The following is an 18,704-nucleotide window of genomic DNA, read 5'->3' as shown; positions in this document are numbered from 1 at the left end:
TACCGGCAATGTTGTAGTTGGCTGGTCCAGTCAAGGTGCCAGTAAACATTATTACCAGCACTTTTACCACGTACTGGTCAACTCGCAATGAGGCCCAATATGGTCCTTGCGGATACTGAAATCTACACCCAAACAAAGCCTATATCACCAAGGGGTGAAAGTATGAGAAGGTGTTTGGAACTCAAAGAGTGATCAGGAAACTGGCAAGTTAATGTAATGCATTAGGTAAATTTGGACAGGAAAAAGTCTGTGGAGTGCAAGATGATGGGGTAGGATTCTTGAAATCATCACAAAAAGATAGAGAAATGTAGCATATTCTATTACTTTATGGTATATAGTTAACAAACCAGTGGGAAGAGCCAATAGGATTCCGTAAATAGGAACAGGCATACCTAATATCCAAAAGGAACATTACGTACATCACTGTTCTATTACCATTGCACACATCACCAGTGAGCCCTTATCTTGAGTATGTTGCTTGGTCGCGGAGCAAATGAAAAGCAACAGATGGAAAGATTTGAATCAATCATAACCACTGGAAATTCCACTGGATAGCTTTCAATGTCATTGTTTTAGTTCCTTTTAGGGGTAAAGACAGACAAGAACACTTTCAGAAGGAAAAATACCAATCTAGTGCAAGTTTGACATCAGACTCTTATGATGACAGATGTTAGAACTTTCATGTGTATAGTTGGGAAGATTGAAAGTAGACTTTTTTTTTTTTTTTTACAATAGAAAGGGTGAGCATATTCCATTGGAACTGTGGTTCTAGGAAAGGGGTTCATGAGAAACAGTAAAAGGAGTGAACATAACATAAATAAGCTCTTCCATACTGCCAGGAAGTCAAACGCATGGAATAGACTTTCAACACGATCAGAGCCGACAAAACCCAACTGAAAAATATACATGATAGACAAAGAGGAGCAGTTATAGTGTAGGACAAAGTTGTAGGCAAAGGAGTCTACAATGTGGCAGTAGGTAGTGGAATAGGCAGACTAGATTACCCTGATGATCCTAATCTACTTTCAATAAGTATGGCTTGCACGTTTGATGTTAAATGGCATAGTAACATTCTACCTCAAATAAACTGGCACGCCAACTTGTGTTTAAACATCACACCGAAACAAGTCCATCATAATTTCATATATTATGGGGCAATAAAAGAACAAATCTATGTGGTCTTCACGGACAATGGATAAGAAAGCTAACTACTAACAACAATAAAATAATGATTATTTTTTCAATGTATAAAAAGTGAAGCCATTTTTATATTCAATCTTGGCTTGAAAAAAAAACCAAATAAAAACTCAAAGTGTATCCTTTGAAGTATCTTCATAAAACACGAATAAGTTCCAATGTGATCCTAGATTGCCGAATGTCTATGTTAATCACTTTGACTTCTACTCTTTCTCCAGGACCCAGTCCAAGGCTTCTTCGTCTTCTATCTTTGGATAGTTTTGCTTCTGTTAGGTATCGCATGGGTATCAACCCAGCTCGCCCCACTCCAACGTCAACAAAAACTCCAAACAGGGTGGCATTTTCAACTTTTCCAGTTAGAATTGTTCCAATCTTTAAATCTTCAAGGCAGACTATGGTAGTTTTGAAGTCAGGTTTGTCAAATTCTGCAAAAGAAGTAAACATAAGATGCTGAAAAAGTCTTATAAAGCAGCAAGATAAACTCGTTGAACATTTAATTAAACTTCCTTTGCCTTGGGACATGATCATTCTGCTTTACTGGCTAAGTTCTATGTACTTACGTGTTTCCAAATTTAGAAAAATGGTGAATGTGTAGTTTTATTATCTGATTGACCTTCACTTTAAACATTGAAAGGCATCCAATGAAGGGAAATACACATTTTTCTTTTTATTTAACTTTCACTTACAACAAACCTTATGATACAAGCATAAAATAGCTAAATGGTGGCCCCATCAGATAATTAAAATAATGGCATTTACTTGAATGCCAGGGGGAAAGAATAAAGATGTTCTGGGATACTGAAGACAGACTTTTGCAAGAGACGATTGAGATGGCATCCCTTACACGGTTGGATTTTTCCCTCAGAAATAATGTACATAGATTACAAAGAGTTAAAAATGCTAACTGTGCAATGATCTCATCTATTGGTACAACTGAGGATTTAACAACCTGACACTGTTCTTTTCACAATAGGCGGGTGGTTAGCTCATCAGCTAAGTACTTTCCTTGGACATTGGATCAGTCCTAATTGCTAATACCTGACAGGGCCGGTTCAGCTCTTTATCCCCCCCATAGTCAATTCATTCAGCACTTTTAAATTGGGAAATAACAGCAGATTCAATTGCACTGCTTAGAATCAGGAGGAATCGGCCTGCAGCACTATATAAAACCTGATATTGCTATATTAATCATTCTGAGTCCAATATAACAGCTAATATTACAGCTATTAGTAGCAGATTAATCTGGCATGAAGTGCAATGTTATTGGTTATTTACTGAGCACACTATTCACCTCAAAGTAAGTCTCATGGCATGAAGGTAAGGTCCTAGTGAATTTCAAACTGCTAATGTCTTATCAATCCCATTCAGAAAGCAAATACATGTTTTAAATTGTTTCCCAAATGGAAAATGGTCAGCGATTGTTCAAAGATTTGTTTGTCGGCACCCATAGTTTCGCAGCAATGTGTGAGAATGCATGACCTCCACATCGTGACCTATGGAGCAATCACCCAAAAAGGGCTGTAGTGCAAATTTTATGCTGGGCGGTAATGTTTACATTTTTCTTCAATGGAGGCTGGCCTTGTTTTGTAACATGCTCTATGTGTCATACACAGTACCATAAAAACAACAATTGCGACCACTGGTAGGCAATGTAGAGAGGTGAGGACAGGTGTTACATAAACAAATGTCCTCAATCTAAGAAGCATCCGGGCAGACATATTTTGAAGATTTGGCAGTCCTCACGCGAGGAACTTTGATAGTCCTAGATATGTGCCATTTGAAAATCCTAAATGCAATCCCTCTGGTATTCTGACTAGTATCCTACAGGGATATAAGGCAGGAAATGTCTCAGTGTATCCAGGTATTAACAACCTTTTAGTTGACCTGCGCCTCCATTGAAATTTCTGCGTCCACCATAACCAAGTTCTCCATTTTCTAAAGTGTTGAACAGGATCCTAGTATCTGTGGCCAGGTCTGTTTAGACCATGATAATATTGTGCTCCAACACCAAGATTCTCAATTTTGGATGGATTAAGCTTCAGCTGATCTTCTCATCAGGGAAACAATAACGAGGAGGGAATCAGAGAAATGAATGGGGGCTTACGTGTCCTGATTAATTTTAAAATGTAATTAGGTGTCAGGGGAGTAATGATAAATTTGAATAAGTAAGAAAGAAGTTACAATAGATCAATCATCCAAACCCAGAGTTTACATTAGTTTAAGCATTAGAAGGTTTTCTAAAACATGCGTCTTTGTGATCACTAGTCTACATACAAATAAAATGGTGACTGTAAGTAGATATTAGAATAGATTTCTTTAAGGTTTGCCCTTCTGCTGAGCATGCAAGAACAGCTGAGGCAATAATAGTTCCTTGCAATAAGTATTTTTGACCCCCATAGGTCTTTATCAAGGCTGACAGACATTATTATAGCATCGATTCAATTAGTTGCACAAGTTAAATTCAATCATCATTAAACAAAATTGCATTTCAAAAGGGAACAATGTTGTAAAGCAAAGTGTGGAGGCAGAGAGTGAGAGAAAGGGAAAAAACATACAATAAGTTAGTAAGTTTATGGAGTTACCAGGAGACACTCCAATCAATCATATGATCATTGAATATATTTTACGTAGCCAACTGTTCACAGTATTACACTCTCAAATGGCTTGAACTAAGATTATTGGGATGCTCAGTGTATTCTCCTAGAGTATGCAGATACTGGTGCTGATAAGACTGAATTTAATAGGATGCATGATCAAATTTTGTAAATAAAGGGAGGTCTGAAAGTATGCAGTAGGTGTTGCGAATGGATTAGAAACCTGCTTACCTTTATATATTGGCTATAAACCCAAACATTCTGAAGTAGAATATCTGTTGGTCTCAATCTCAAAAGTCCCTATAATATTTTGCATGTTGCTCTGGTGATTGTTCTTTCTAGGATAAAAAGTTTAATTTTGTTTCCATAAATATGTAGCAAGTCATACTTGCTTCAGTCCCGTACTAACGTAGCTGAAATTATACTGTATGTGATCGGCAAAGTGGCGCTTACGTGAGGTTTGTGGGTGCCATTTTGTTGCGCTCTTTAAGAGTGCTTCAATACATCCGGACTGGACATTTGCGATGCCAGTGCTATGATGTATGTTGTTTACCCTGTGACCGCTGTAGTTCCGGGTAAGCATTAAGCGGTTGCGTGAAGATTAGTGCTAGACTTGCTGTAATTCTTCTACTGTGCGCATTGTTCCTGCTTGTAATGTGTGACCAGGTAGCCCGTCATTATAGACTCGCAAAGGGATTCACTTATTCGTTGGATGCTGTATAAAGGGAATTACCAAAAGTTGCATAAATATATCGACTGTTATGCATTCGGAGATCCTGTATTGGACCAGAGGTCATGCTATGAACATTGTGACGAATCAGGAGATTCAGTCACTTCTCCCTAGAGGGAACCATCTTCTTGTGAGATTAGGGAGGTGAGCCTGCGACGTGATATTCCCTCTGGGGGTGTTGGAAAGCGGGATTTCACAGGGAGAGACTGCCCTCTTGGAGATAGGTACTCCCATTCCGAGAAGGAACTCTCTTTGCTTTTCACTAAAGGGGCAAAGAAGGAAACATCTACTTCTGCAGAATCCTTCTACAACTATTATTTTGGGATCTGTACTAAGGAGTGTCCAGTTGGTACTGACATGAGTAAGCCTCAGAGAGTAATAAAGAATGAGCAGCTTCCTGACACTTGAGACAAGGGGGCACAATGGTGTGAAACAGAGCCTGGTCCCAACACTAAGGAAGGACTATGGTTGAAGCTTGGGGAAGCCTCAGTGTAGTCTTACAAATACAGGAAGAGCAAAGCTAACATGGAAAGAGAGATCTGGGAGTTTGGAACGGGCTGTGGGGAGACAGAGAAGGGGGCCTCCCGTCTATCGAGCAGAGAAGAGTGGAAGAATGTGTGTCCCGGAAACACCTGAGGGCAGAGAGCCTACTGAGAGGCTCTGCGATGGACGAGTATCGCAGGAGGGATTTGCTCGTAAGAGGAGCTAGTCAGAGGTCAGAGGGAAATTAGAAACCTCTCCAAACTAATGCTGTCAGCGTGAGGGTGTCCCTGGCCGTACCGACGGAAGAAACAAACAAGATAAGCACTGTGTACCTGACATACAGTGAACAAGGGAGAGAAGGGGAGAAAAGTCTTCTCCATGCAAGAAGCACCATCCAAGAAGTACGCAGAGTTGTACTGTGGAGCAGACCGAACGAAGGCACAGAAGCCATCCTACATTGAAGAAACAAAGTATCGAGATGAGAGGCAAAATGGGTGAAACTAACCCAAATCCAGGAAGGTAATGGGAAATGTGAGAGACCTGGTAAGAGGGGTGGCTATACAGGGTGGCTATTCCCTAATTGAAAAGACAATAAGAAGAGTGGTAATAACTACGTGACTGAGCCTCCAAGTTCCTCCAGTGCTTGTAAAAAACACATATTAGTCCATTAAAAGTCACATTATTGATCCTATAGTACACATAAATCTTTTAAAAAACAACACTGTTGGTATCATAAAAATATGAATATAACTTGTAAATACAACATCATTGTTGGCATCATAAAAAGAAGTTAATGCACAGGCCTTTTGGTACTGCGCGGTACCTGCAGATGGTATCTAGATTCCAACTGTCTGAGTCCGAGTTCCCTTTTGTCACAGAGAACAGTTTGAAAGCCAACAAATTGTACAACCTTTTTGTTGCCTTGTTGGTGATATTTCTGCCAATACGCTGCTAGCAGTAATCTTGGATCCTGGCTTCCCATTAAGTTGATATGTTCATGTATCCTGGTTCTCCACTCCCGTATGGTGCTGTGAATATAGATATTCTGACAAACGCAAATGTCCCTTGGCGGAGGTTGGAGCGACGGAGCGCTAGGCCCTGCGTCATCATAGTCATCCCTGTGGACCATATTAACGGACTCTTGGTCGTCGTCATCCATGGATGAAATGTCCATGGGTTGAACGTCAACCACCCCCCCCCCCTTTTTCCACCCTGAGGGCCTTGAACCGGGACTCGGACCTGTGTCTACGCTGCAGGAGCCACCTTCATAGGATTGGCTCTCACCTCTGTAGCGGTCGTCGTCACCGTACCTGCCGACGAAGTGGCCGACCAGGACTTCGGCTACATGGCCTGCTCCTCCTTCATTCTCCTGCAACTTGGCCGGGGTGGATGACTTCCTCATTGAAGAGGAGCTTGATTTCAGGCAGGCTATGGAGGTGGACAGTGAGAGTGATCGTGGCCTATCCAACCTCGGACCTGTGGCAGCAGCAAACCCGGTGGACTCAGACTTGCCACTATGGGCCTGATTTTGGACCCCCACGGATGGGGTGACCTCAAATGGCTTAGAAGAGCGCTCTTCGGACAGTGCGCTCCTGGGTGAGGCATGGCCCTGCTTGGAGCATAGGGCAGAGGCCTTGTTAGAATTGAGCCATGCCGGCAGCTTGCTGTGCCTGTCTTTAATCTTCTTCGAGAAGCCCAGGCATATCTCGCACTCCACCTTCATGTGGTCTAGGTGCAGGCAGTGAAGACACTGCAGATGTTTGTCTTCCACAAAGACATTCCATAGCCTGCATTTGGTGAAGGCCTGAAGAGGGTCCTGTGAGAAACCAGACGGTGTCTCACCCACTAGGCTCCGGGGATCTGTCCTCCAGGTGGCTAGGACACAGCCATCGTTTTTGGATCCAGTTCCTGGGGGTGGACCAGTGCAGGAGGATCACCTGGATGAGGGGTTTTCGGGGAGTGGTACACCGGATGGTGAGACGCGGTATCCCCTTCCCTGTAAGAGCTTTACCGCATCCTACCAGGTAGGATATTTAGGAACTCTACCAACCCCCCTTCCAACAACACAAACACTTTTACACGGACAGCCCACTATGAGAGAAAACAGACTAACACCCGAGCCGTATACTTGATGTGTCCCAAAACAATGGTCAGGCGGGGCCAGGCAATTACTGACCATCACACACACATGACTTCCATTAAGTTTCCCCACACAAATAAAAGCACAGAAGGAAACAGCAGTTTCGAGACGGCAGCTGAATGAGAAAACAAAGATGGCAAAATAGAAGGGGATTGCAAGGAGGGACGTTCCCTTGACCTTTTGAACAAGGAACCGTTACTTTACGGAAACCCTGTGAATAGAAAGCGTAAGACTTGGCTGAAGAATCCTGCAATCAATAATCAAGGCGGGGAGAAGAACAAGTCGTCGTGGTACCGACCTTAGCTCCAAGAACAAAGCAGCGCCAGTGAAATCAACCCAGCCGGTGAGTTGGGGAAACCGATACAAGAGCGGTCTGTGTTTCTGCCAAGGTTGCAAGCAATAACATTTTACGGAAAGTGCTAGAACGAACATTGCTAAAAGCGTGTGTAATAAAAGACACAACTAAAGTTGAACTGCTGATGAGTGATTGAACTTTCAAATAAGATATAATACCTTTGGCAGAGTGGTCTGGCAGCACGTGGATGCTCAATTGAAGGTCTCTCTAAGGTATCCACCTGAGAAGTGGCAGAAGTGAAAATGAGAAAAAGGTTATATCAAGAAGAGAACAAGTAACTGAAGTGGTCCTAAGACGATTTGAGCAAAATCCTGCGCACAGTCGAAAGTCTTTCATTTTTGAAGTAAAGAAATCTTGGAAAAGTAGATAAAGGTGGTCTGAACATGGCGGAGGGCGATCAATTGAAAGTTTTGTGTTAAAGTGTGTCTGAGCCTGGCGGAGGAGGACCCATGGGGAATCAAAAATCACCAGAGAAGTTGTACATATGAAATCCTAGGAAGAAAGGAATTTTAATGTTTATTGTGTTGCATCAGGCCCTCAGAGATAAAAGACTTTGGCACAGAAGGCCCCGATGTTGAGGTTTTGAACTGCATCCTCGTGCTAGAGAAGCCAGAGAGTGTGCCAAGTTCGAGTGTGCCGCCTTGTCCCATGCTGAAAACGTGGGGAAGGGAAGCCAACGGCTTGAATATCCTGACTTATCATTTCTTGAACACTTTTCTTTTGCATAACATTGTTTCCCACACCATTTGTATTTAGAAGTAAGGATTGGCAATAGGTTTATTAGTATAGGCCCTTTTATTTTGACAGGCTCAACTAGGACTGCGTTATTATTATTTGAAGGTCGTAGCTTGCTCCCATCTTTAGATTTAGGATTAGATAGCCTTGAACTGTGATCACGTGTGTCTATCTTACTGTTTGATGCGATGCGTTCCTTACAGTCCTTCCCTCCTTCTCCTCCAACATGGTCGGATGCCGCAAAGTAGGCCAAAGGTGGCCTTCTGGCAACTTCTATGAATCCTTTCCCTTGAGAGGCACACAACTTCACGGACAACGGATCCCCGTTGCCAGCCGATGAGGAAAAGAGCACATGGGCTCTTGGACACAAGAATTGAACTTCTCTGTGAAAAAAAAGAAAAAATGGAAAAAAAGAAATCGGGAAAAACATACTAGATAGCTCAGAGAGCAAACTCGAAGACTCCCAACATTGAAGCGTGCAGTACAAATCTGAAGATGGCTGCCAGAGACGTGGCGTTAGGGAGAGGACAGTCATTTGATGGGGGCAGTATGACCCAGAGGACAGTGATGTTTTTAGAGGTGAAGTACAGTTTTAAAGTGAAAATGTTCTTTTCTTTTACAGAGGATTCCCAGCCTGATGACAGGGAATATACATGAGCATGTGAATCCATGTGAGACCCCATGCTGGAGAAATAGACCTCTTTCTCTATGGATAAGGCTGCAGCTAGCCTCTGTTGGTAATGTCTTAACTAATTGGCATATTTTGTCTAATCCCTGAATCGTTCAATTTGAAGGTAATCTGCCTCCATGTCACTGTCATGATAGATTCTTCCGATTCCACTTGTTGCAACAACTTGACCACTCAAAGTTCTTTCCATTATTTTCCCGGGAGGGGTTAATATTTCAAGTTGTGAGCTATTAGCCAGGCATGAAAAGTCACTCATTCTCTAAATTTTCCAGGTGCACACAGCACCCTGTTCATTACTTGCCAAGAGTCAATTATCACTCGCAAATGGCTAATGCAAATTATGAGGCCTCCATCTGTCTTTCAAACAGAAAGGTATAGAGGCCTGGTTACCCAAATGGGTAATCTCAGTAATAATGTGGTACCTGCTAGGAGTCTTGATAGTTGTACTGGGTAAAACCATTAGCAGGTATCCTGGGTAGTACAGGGGTTCCATCTTGTTGCTTTTGTTTGTACATCTAGGGGATGAGATGACCTATTTAATGGATAAACAAAATGTCAACACGACATATGGAGTGAATAGACCCTAAACGTGTAGTGCCTCGGAGTGTTCAAGCTGTTGTAGAATCTTTAGAAAATCTCACCAAGTTCAATAGGAATTGAAGCTTTAAAGCACGAGAAATGCTAGACACTGTTGACGATAAGGGGCGTGAGGTGACTCTAGTACACAAATCTGTCCTGACACCAATGCTCCATGTAATGATGGTACATTAGGTAGCAGGCTGGCCCCATTTCAAAGGGTGAATGACACCAACAGATACATCAGTATTTCAGATCTCATCATTAACATAAGATGTTTCTTATATAGATAATGTGCCATACCACAGTGAAAAGTTGCCTTGCGTGGGTATCACACCTCACATGCTGCAAGCTGACAGTGTGGCGTGTCACAAAGTGATCTTAATGGAACATTTGTTTTGGGGAATATTTATTTTTTTCAGGATTATCATATACATCTGAATATGCAGCTTGGCCAAAAAGCCATTAAAACACAACGGAAGAACTGTTTTGTGCAAGGATCTATCTTATTTTTGCAGGCATTGTAGTGCAATACGAAAGGTTGAGTGAGCAACCAGCACCATAACATGAACAGAAAAATAGGTTTATGCCACGTGGGATGACATATTCCCAGAAGGACATGTTGCTCAGTAAGCAAGTGTGAGGATTGCAGGATAGTTTAGAAAGAAATGGTTTCCACTGACGCATCATCTCTATATTGTGAAAAAACAAAAATGTGTTTACAATTTATGTGGGGTTTGAGGTAACTATTGAGCGGGACAGTTGACCTGTAATAAGCAAGTCTACTTGAAATGGAGGCAGGGTTAGCAATCATATGTTGAAGGAAAGCAGCATCAAAAAACAAACAATCTGGAGTTTGTAAACCCCAGAGTAGTAAGATACAGGAATTGTTGAAACAACCAGAAAAAAAGGAGGGTTGCCTGGTTGTATGGAGAGGGTGACACTGGTTGGATAGGCAAAAGTGTTTCATAAGTATCCCAAAGAAGGTGGAAATCGTGCTTGGTGAGAGGTTATGAGTACTGTGAGGCAAAGATTGATGAGTGGTGCACAGAGTATTCTGAAGAAGCAGGAAACAGTGCTTGGTGAGAAGCGCACTGTATTCTGAGGAAGGGCCTGATAAGAGGAGCTGGATATCACCAAGAAGGTAGAATATCACTTGGTGAATGGTGCAGAGTAGCAGAGAGCATGAGGAAATAGTGCTTGGTGAGGCACTGGAGAAGCAGACACAATGCCGGGAACTGTAATAAAAGTACCATAGTCTCTAATAAAGATTGTAGGAGAAGGACAGAAGGGATGCTTATCCCTTGATCGGAAGCTGGCAGGGAGTTGCTGAACTTTACATAAGGGGTCGTATGAGGTGCTTTTATAACCTTTCATTAGCATAGTAATATTAGTCCCCAAGAAAGAAAGGTATTAAACTTAGAGACAAAGAAAAGCATGGAAGGAAGGGCAGGAAAAAAATTGGTGTTGGAAACTTTCCCAACTATTTTTAGGCAATGATTAATGGGGATAAAGGGGATAAAGAATGTGGAAATACCTCCTTTGACTAAAAACAAAAAAGACAAAACCGTGTTCAAGGTTAACAAATAAAGTAAGACAAGCTCCCTAGGGGGAAACAAATCTGTGTTTTGAAAGTTATGGAGTAAAGCAACCATAAAAAGGTACTTTAGGGAACTTGGATTCTTTCGACAGGGAGGATAGCTCAGAGGCAACGTGCTCGCCTTGGAAGCAAGACGACACAAAGCAACTCAGGTTCGATCCCCAGGTCTGCCCTTAGAAACCTCTGGGTATTAAGCGTGTTATAAATAACCTATCATATATATCATATCTATCATATTAGATGATAATGTTAGGCTGGATGCATGTGTATTGAAGGACACATTACATAAATTGAGCTACAGAGAGATTTTCAGACTAGTGGGAATTTTTCTTACATTGATCGGTCTAAAGGCCTCAGACAGTGATAGTCATCCTATCCAGGAGAGTATACTATTGAGTTCATGGAGAATATAGTGCGTTATCCTCGACAAGAAAAAGAAAAACACTTCTTTACATGTATACCTTTATTTAGTTTACATCAAACCTTCACATGAGATATATACATGTCACACGGAAAGATGAATATCATTATAATACATAATATCAGTAGAATAGATAATATAAACATTTTAAAAATAGTTTATGTACCCAGTATAATACTTCCTTTTTATTTTAACCGTCCACAATGCACACCCAGAATGCTAAAATTGCTAAGATCAGTGAAATTTGATTTCCATTCATCATCCTGTGCCAAAATTGTTCCATACTAAACACACGTTCTGCGTAAACAACTTTTCAAAGTAGTTTTAAATGCAACAATAATGTTTCATCACAAACAATCAGTATGCTCTTAAGAGTTCCAATTCCCGAAGATTTTCTGTAAAGTCTGCAGGTTCAACTCATTCTCGCAACTCCTTGAATACCACCCATTACTTGCGCAGTGGGTAATTTGTTAAGTCTCTTGACTCTTGTTGGAAAATGAGACACAGATCTCAGAGATTTCATGAATGTTAACGTACTCCGCTGATCATATTTTTGTTTCCAGATATTGAACACTTCTGCACAGTCAAAAGTGAATGCTTCCCATTTTATTTCTTGCACAACTACCTTTTGGGGTTGTGACCACTCTACTGGCACAACAATATCAGACAATGTTTTTGCATTCTGAGAATAATGCACAAAGTTCGCCATAATTACCAAGCCATAAAACATATTTTAACTTTGTAAATGTGTTGTGAGAGGGAGACTGTTTGGTCTTTAGGTAAAACAAGAACTCCTTAATCTTTAATGAAGTGTCAAGCGAGAGCAAACTTGGTTTGACATGTATTAGTTGGATCGGTATACCTGATGGAAGGCTAAAGGATGGATGCCACAAACATCCTTCTAAACAGTTCAGCTTCACTTTCAGCTCTTCTCAATCCCATACTGAACCATTTGAATATATTTTTGCTTGTAAAATTTGATCATTGTGAGAAATCATGTGCAATTTATCAAGAGTGCCATTGTAAAAAAAAACTGAACTTTGTTTTACTAATCAGTTTACCAATGCTCAGTTTTATATCAGAATATGTCACTAGACAACAAAAGTCCTAAATTGGCAGCATGTTTAATCTCGATGCAAAGTAAGCTCTTTTCTTGTAAAATGGAAAGCTCGTCACCTTGGTGTTAAAAGAATTCATGTTCAACAATTCTTTGTTAAATTCACAGTTACAGCATCTAGAATGCACAGTAAACCAATTTCAGTGACATCCATTAAAACTCGGTCATTGGTGTAGGCCCTGTTGAAATATTTGTTGAGATGTTGGTCTTTTCATTAAGTGTCCATCCCTGTTCTAACGGCCCCTGGTATACACTCCCACCGCTCAATTTTGGAACAAGAAACAAGATGTGTTTTATAACTGAAACCCACATTTATTTAGATAAATGAAAATCAAATGTGGTGCCCCTTGCTTTATGAAGAGGAAGTCACCACAATAAGATACATAAACATTGATAATTTGTTTACACGATTAGAAACGGCCTGCCTGTGAAAATCTCGCGGTCAGGTGGCACACATATGCAGTTACAACATATCAATTATTATTTCATAACATTAATCTTCATTATGACAAAATAAGATCTGCACAATACCAAATAGTTCAATGATGGCATTGCCGCTTATCAGCCAGTGTATTCAAATATTTATACATCACATAATCAACCAGCAAGTTTAAAACACAATTTTCTCCTGTATCAAAAACATGTATTGGTAATAGGGAAAGACGGACTAAAATAATGACATTTAGGTACACATATTTACATCCATATGAACAAGGGGTTGTGGGTTTCTGGCATTTGTGTGCAACTTGAATGCATGCTAAAATCGGTTTCATCTAATTCTGCAGGTTTAGGTGGAGGAAGCAGTGTTATCAGCGAAGAATGCACCAGATATTGGTTGGTTCACTCAATTTAGGAAAATGGTTTTATGGTTTTCAAAAACAAGGATGAGCACCGGCCTCCCCGTTGTGAATAGGGTCTCACAGACTGATAGCCCTTCCATACATTGGAATGTCAAGGGAGAGGAGAGGATGTATTTTATAAAAGTTTGATTTTCTTTGGTAATATAATTAGGATGGGTAAACTCGCTTTCATTTGCACATTCACTTTTTAAATATCTATGGCCTTCACAGGTTGCTACTATCAAGTTATTCTGTATTTATTCGATGAAGCATGGCTACAGATTCACAGCCCAAATACTCATACTATACAAGTGAATAGCACATGATTCTGTTTAATTTAGCTAACATTTACCAAATGCTGCACTCTCGGAACTGAATATTGTTCCCTGTTTTACGCAACACACACAGCACAGAGACATTCTTTTTTCGTATTTAAATGTAACCTTCCTCAGATTAAGTACAGTGACAACAGGGTACAAGTCCCTCTAGCAAACAACATATTAGCAGAAGGAGAATAGGATATTGTAATCAGCCCCTTGCCTTTGCACCCAGAACAATACTATGTTTTCTCTAGAGAAGTCAAATATCATTTGGCGTTAAATACAGTATGAAGCACAGTTTATTTTTTGTCACTATAATGTTAAGGCATTCTATTTCGAATGAGTGCCCCCTAGTGGAAACCACCACCCCAGTCCCCTCCTAGAACAGAGACTTAACAGGGCTATGTTCCTAGGGGACATATATAATTACATTAGGGGGTTTTCATACTCACTTTCGAACAATTGTTTGAGCTGTGGAGACAACAGAGACCCTCAAATGTGCCCATGGAATGGAAAGCCATCAGGCCTCTCCTTTTCCCTTTGTCCTTTTTTCAGGTAAGAAGGCCTACCTCTGGTTAAGCTAGTTCAGACTCTTTCACAGAGAAGGTCTTGTCATCTCCAGATATTATCCCAGATCAGCACTTATTCATTTGGAACAGGTTTTATCCTTCCCTGCAGCTTTTAGGTCCAGAGTGAGATCCCCATTCCCTGTGTATTCCTGCTTCTATTGTGAGTGATATTCCCACGTTTGTCAATGATGACATCACACTTTTTGTTTGGTCTAATCTTTCCATTGGCTTTCTTAATAGTCAGACACTTCCAGAGAATACCCACCTGAATCTTAATAGGCTGACCTTAATTTCTACACATGTGAAAAAAAAGGTGGGGGCTGCTTGCTCTCACACTTTTGCATGCAAAATTATTTGTATTCTATATCTCATTGTAGCAATTTAGCAAATTTATGAAGTATGGATTTCTGGGATCCCCTGGCCTAGACGGACGGACTGGATGTGCAGCATGCATTTGTATGATATTTTTTTATGAAGTCATTAAAATTACTAAGTTATACGGTTGTGATTTGAGTGCAAAAATAATGTTTTAATGCATGGATAATGTTCATTCAATGGCCCATTATTTTTCTGAGCATCTTCCAGTTTCGTTTCTTTGGATAGTGAAACCCTGTTCTAGTAGGCCTTTCAATGAATGATTAGCCTGGATCTGCTGACCAAGGCTCTCGTTGTTTGAGTTTCCATTAGGAGTTGCAAATCTGAAGACAGAACCAGAAAGATGGTCAAAAATGAAACTATTACTCAGGGGAAGGTGAATGCACGGAAGGTGATGGCCGCCCCTTCAAAACTATCCATCTACAGCAAAGTCCACTGAGGAGTGAAGTTGGCACCAGCATGGCACAGAGTTCTGCAGTTGTTGTACATGTGGGGACCTATTGAAGTGTGGCACATGGACCAGAGAAAATCTCTTTCCTGGCGTGGAGTGCACTGAGGAGTGCAGTTGGCAGCAGCATGGGACAGAGTTTCACAGTTGTTGTACCCGTGGGGACCTATTTCAGTCTGGTACAAAGACACACGAAAATCTTTCGTGACACGGAGCGCCACTGAGCAGTGCAGATGGCAGTAGTTGTAAGCATCTTTGCAGCTACTGGAAGCCTGTCACACTTGGTCATTGATGTGCTGTACGGTGTATGAACTATTCGATGTAAGCAAGTTTCCTTGTTGGTAGCAAGCTGTTATGACCAATCAGGCTCCAGGCAGGTACAATCTTCGCAGTGCCCCTCTCCACACTACATGCTTGACCGTAGCTACCAAAGCTGTAGATTTGTCAGATAAGAAAATGTTAAACAATAACCTTGTCAATCCGGTCAGCGTCGACAACTGTGTCAAATCGACAGCTAGAATATGCACCACAACAAGATTTGGAGGAAATTAGTCAACCGCAGCTTAAGAGTATGACAAACTATCCAGGCCTAAGAGTCGCTGAGAAATCAGTCAGCCCACATGGGCCGAGAGTACTTTAGAAGAGGTGGAAAACTCATTTATCAGCTGTGTCTCTCAAAGCCTGGAAAACGAGGCAAACCAAGCTTCCCCAAGTAGACTAAGGCTCTTTTTCAGTGACAGCAGTTCTTTTTGCAAATTCAATAGTCCAATCATCTATTCTGAGTAATAACACCATAATAGAGGGTACTGTTAATACTTTGGATCATGGGGCAACAAGCATACAGGACTGTATGTTATACGGCAAGGATTATCTATTGAATAGCTCATTGGATGCTGGTCAGTTGAGTAACACACCTAACCTGGCTATACAGGTTACATTTCAATCTCTCGTGAGGTTATACAATGTCCTAGATGGGAAATTAAAGACAATTACACAATTCCTAGAGATGATTTGGAAGAGCATACAATGCCAAGGAAACCCAAACACGGCACCCATTATTCTATCAGGAAAGGGGCCAGGAAGTAGGCAGGTCACACAATTAACATCTGCAGCAGTGGAACATCTGTCCCTGGAGATCCTATATAGGTAGCTGGCAGGCCATCACATATTGATCCCGTAGGAGAGGCGGTCATAATTTTGATCAAGAGCCACGAAGAAGACAGCCCCATACCTGTAGGTGCCATAACACAGAGTGAGGATCCTATGCCAAATAGATGTACAACCCGGGCCAGGAAAAATCTTAAAGTGGCAGGAGAAAAAGAAGGATAAAACAACATGAGCACATAGAAGGAGACACTGTAAAAACATTCTGAGTCCGGATTATAAGGCGGTCACGGTCTTACAGCGGATGTTGACCAAATAGCCATTAATTCCTAAAGTTCCAGACCTATTAATAAAAAGTAGAAAAACAAATGCACTAAAAAAGGTGGGGGTTTCAAGTGATAAATGTGGCACAGGCCCCTGAAGAAGTATTTTGCCTGGCATGGATGAAGGGACTCTCACCAACTCACACCCTGTACAGTGAGCGGAGGAGGTTGACACTACCAGCTATGACACAGCACATTACGTGGGTGTGGAAGGGTGCACACCAATACACAGGGTGAGGGCAGGGGGCAGATCGACCTAGCTCAATCTCTATGAGAGAATGCATATTTACCTGAAGATTGGGAACCTCAGGCCATGGAAGCGAAGGAATATCCTAACTCTGGCACTTGTGCTCGGGAGGGTAGGCTGGTGTCATTCACAGACTTGCAGTTTACTTTTGGGCTACACGATACCGAACATTATCACTACTTACAGATGCAACAAACTAGGGACACATTTCAGTCCTTTCAAGAAATTCCAAAATGTCTACAGAAACTGAACAATGTTCTAAGTATTGCGGTTCCAGTGTATCCAAAGCTACTACTATTGGAAATCTGGGGGGAATCCATGTATACTCGTTTCGAAAAGCCGTTCCTATCAACTACGGTTGGCCTGTTAAAACATGTGATCACCACCAAGTGGGGAGCAGCAGAACGCCCCAGACTGAGCAGGTGGACATCCAAGGTTGACATACACATCTCCCTAGAAAGAAAGAGTGTACAATGCACAGGGTTGTCTGGACAAAATGCAGAAAATCTGTGATTTTAATGTTTGCAAAATCAGTAAAAAGTGTGTTTAAAGAAATGTATTCTACCATTCCTTATTCCCATGCCTAAGGCCACAATTGCCACAACCAATAACCCTAGGAATGTGCAAGAGATGCAAGAGTCAGAGCTTGGAAAGAATAGCCCAGAAGATCTAGGAGCAGACATTTCTGTCTATTCGGTGGCCTCGACACCTGAACAAAGGCCCCAGACCTTAATATGGGAGAAAGATAATGCAAAGATAGGCATTCAGTGGGGCACTAATGCCCTTAAAGGGCCTTCACCAAAAAAAGCCTACAATCCAGGGTTCACAACACACAACCAATTACATACATCAGGAGGAGGGTCTAAATGATACGATCACCCAGCTTCTGCGGACACCCGACAAATGATCACGACCAGAAAGGATACAAATAACAGCAAGACTACCAACTGTCTGGATATAATGGCCCTTTTCAAGGAGTCTGAAAAGGTTATCTCGAATAGAACCTCAATTGTGGCGCTCTTTTAGGAAATCCTTCCCCTGAGGTTAATTATTCTACAAGACATTGACTAATTGGAATCTGTGGAAGCAACAAGACTTTTGAGTTTGGGCTTAGACATATTTCCTTACTATAAACCTCTGGAGAAGGCGGTTTCTCAAGTCAGTGCACGGTCTCCAATAGTTGATCGAAGTCATTGCTATGCTATGAAATGTAGAATTAATAATCCCGGTAAAAGGTTTGTCCAGGTTGAAACTAATTTCACCTATTCATGTGCAATTGATAGAAGCTCTGACCCTAAAGTATTCTTAAACTAGTCAGAATTTGATTTTAGCTTACTCTGACGTTAGTGACTTTTTCCCTACCTCCAACTACATTAGCTTACCTTGCGACTATTTATAACTTGTCTAGTCTAGCTCATGAGCAAAATCCTAAGGACACAGATAATCCAATTTATATTAGGCTTCCTTGCCATAATGTCCACTGCCTCTCTGGCCTCATGCCCACCTAAGGACAGAAACATGAGATTGAGATCAAGACTGCCCTGCCTCTACGAACCTAAACAAAATTATACCAGTAGAGGCTCCATACTTAAGGCTTTCCAACTTACAGAATTATCTAATAAACGTACACAGCAGCACAACTCTAATAATTTGACCTGCGCACATCCGGCCACAATGCCAATAAACCCCCGAAGAGCTAACGTACCCACAGCTAAACATCCTCCTACTACTAAACCTACAAGCACCCTATTACTGTCTGGGTCGCTTATCAATGCCAGCTCTATGGTGGCTCACGCTGCTGATATCGCTGACACCCTAACTTACGAGAACCTGGACCTGCTTG

The 18,704-nt window shown here is 41.4% G+C and overlaps 1 protein-coding gene across 1 annotated transcript in view; it reads right to left on the bottom strand.

Moving 5' to 3' along the window:
* Positions 1-306: 306 nt before the first annotated feature.
* Positions 307-18,704, bottom strand: part of SRBD1 (S1 RNA binding domain 1) — a 1,352,005-nt gene continuing 1,333,607 nt past the window's right edge. The window contains exon 22 of the mRNA XM_069608446.1: positions 307-1,622. Coding sequence (XP_069464547.1) covers positions 1,333-1,622 — 290 coding nt within the window. The 3' untranslated portion in view covers positions 307-1,332. The remainder of the gene's footprint in view (positions 1,623-18,704) is intronic.

Source organism: Ambystoma mexicanum, chromosome 4q, assembly GCF_040938575.1.
Source record: "Ambystoma mexicanum isolate Mex_15411 chromosome 4q, UKY_AmexF1_1, whole genome shotgun sequence".
Classification (NCBI taxonomy): domain Eukaryota; kingdom Metazoa; phylum Chordata; class Amphibia; order Caudata; family Ambystomatidae; genus Ambystoma; species Ambystoma mexicanum.
The sequence above is the reverse complement of the archived record's forward strand: the minus strand, read 5'-3'. Positions and strand labels throughout refer to the sequence as shown.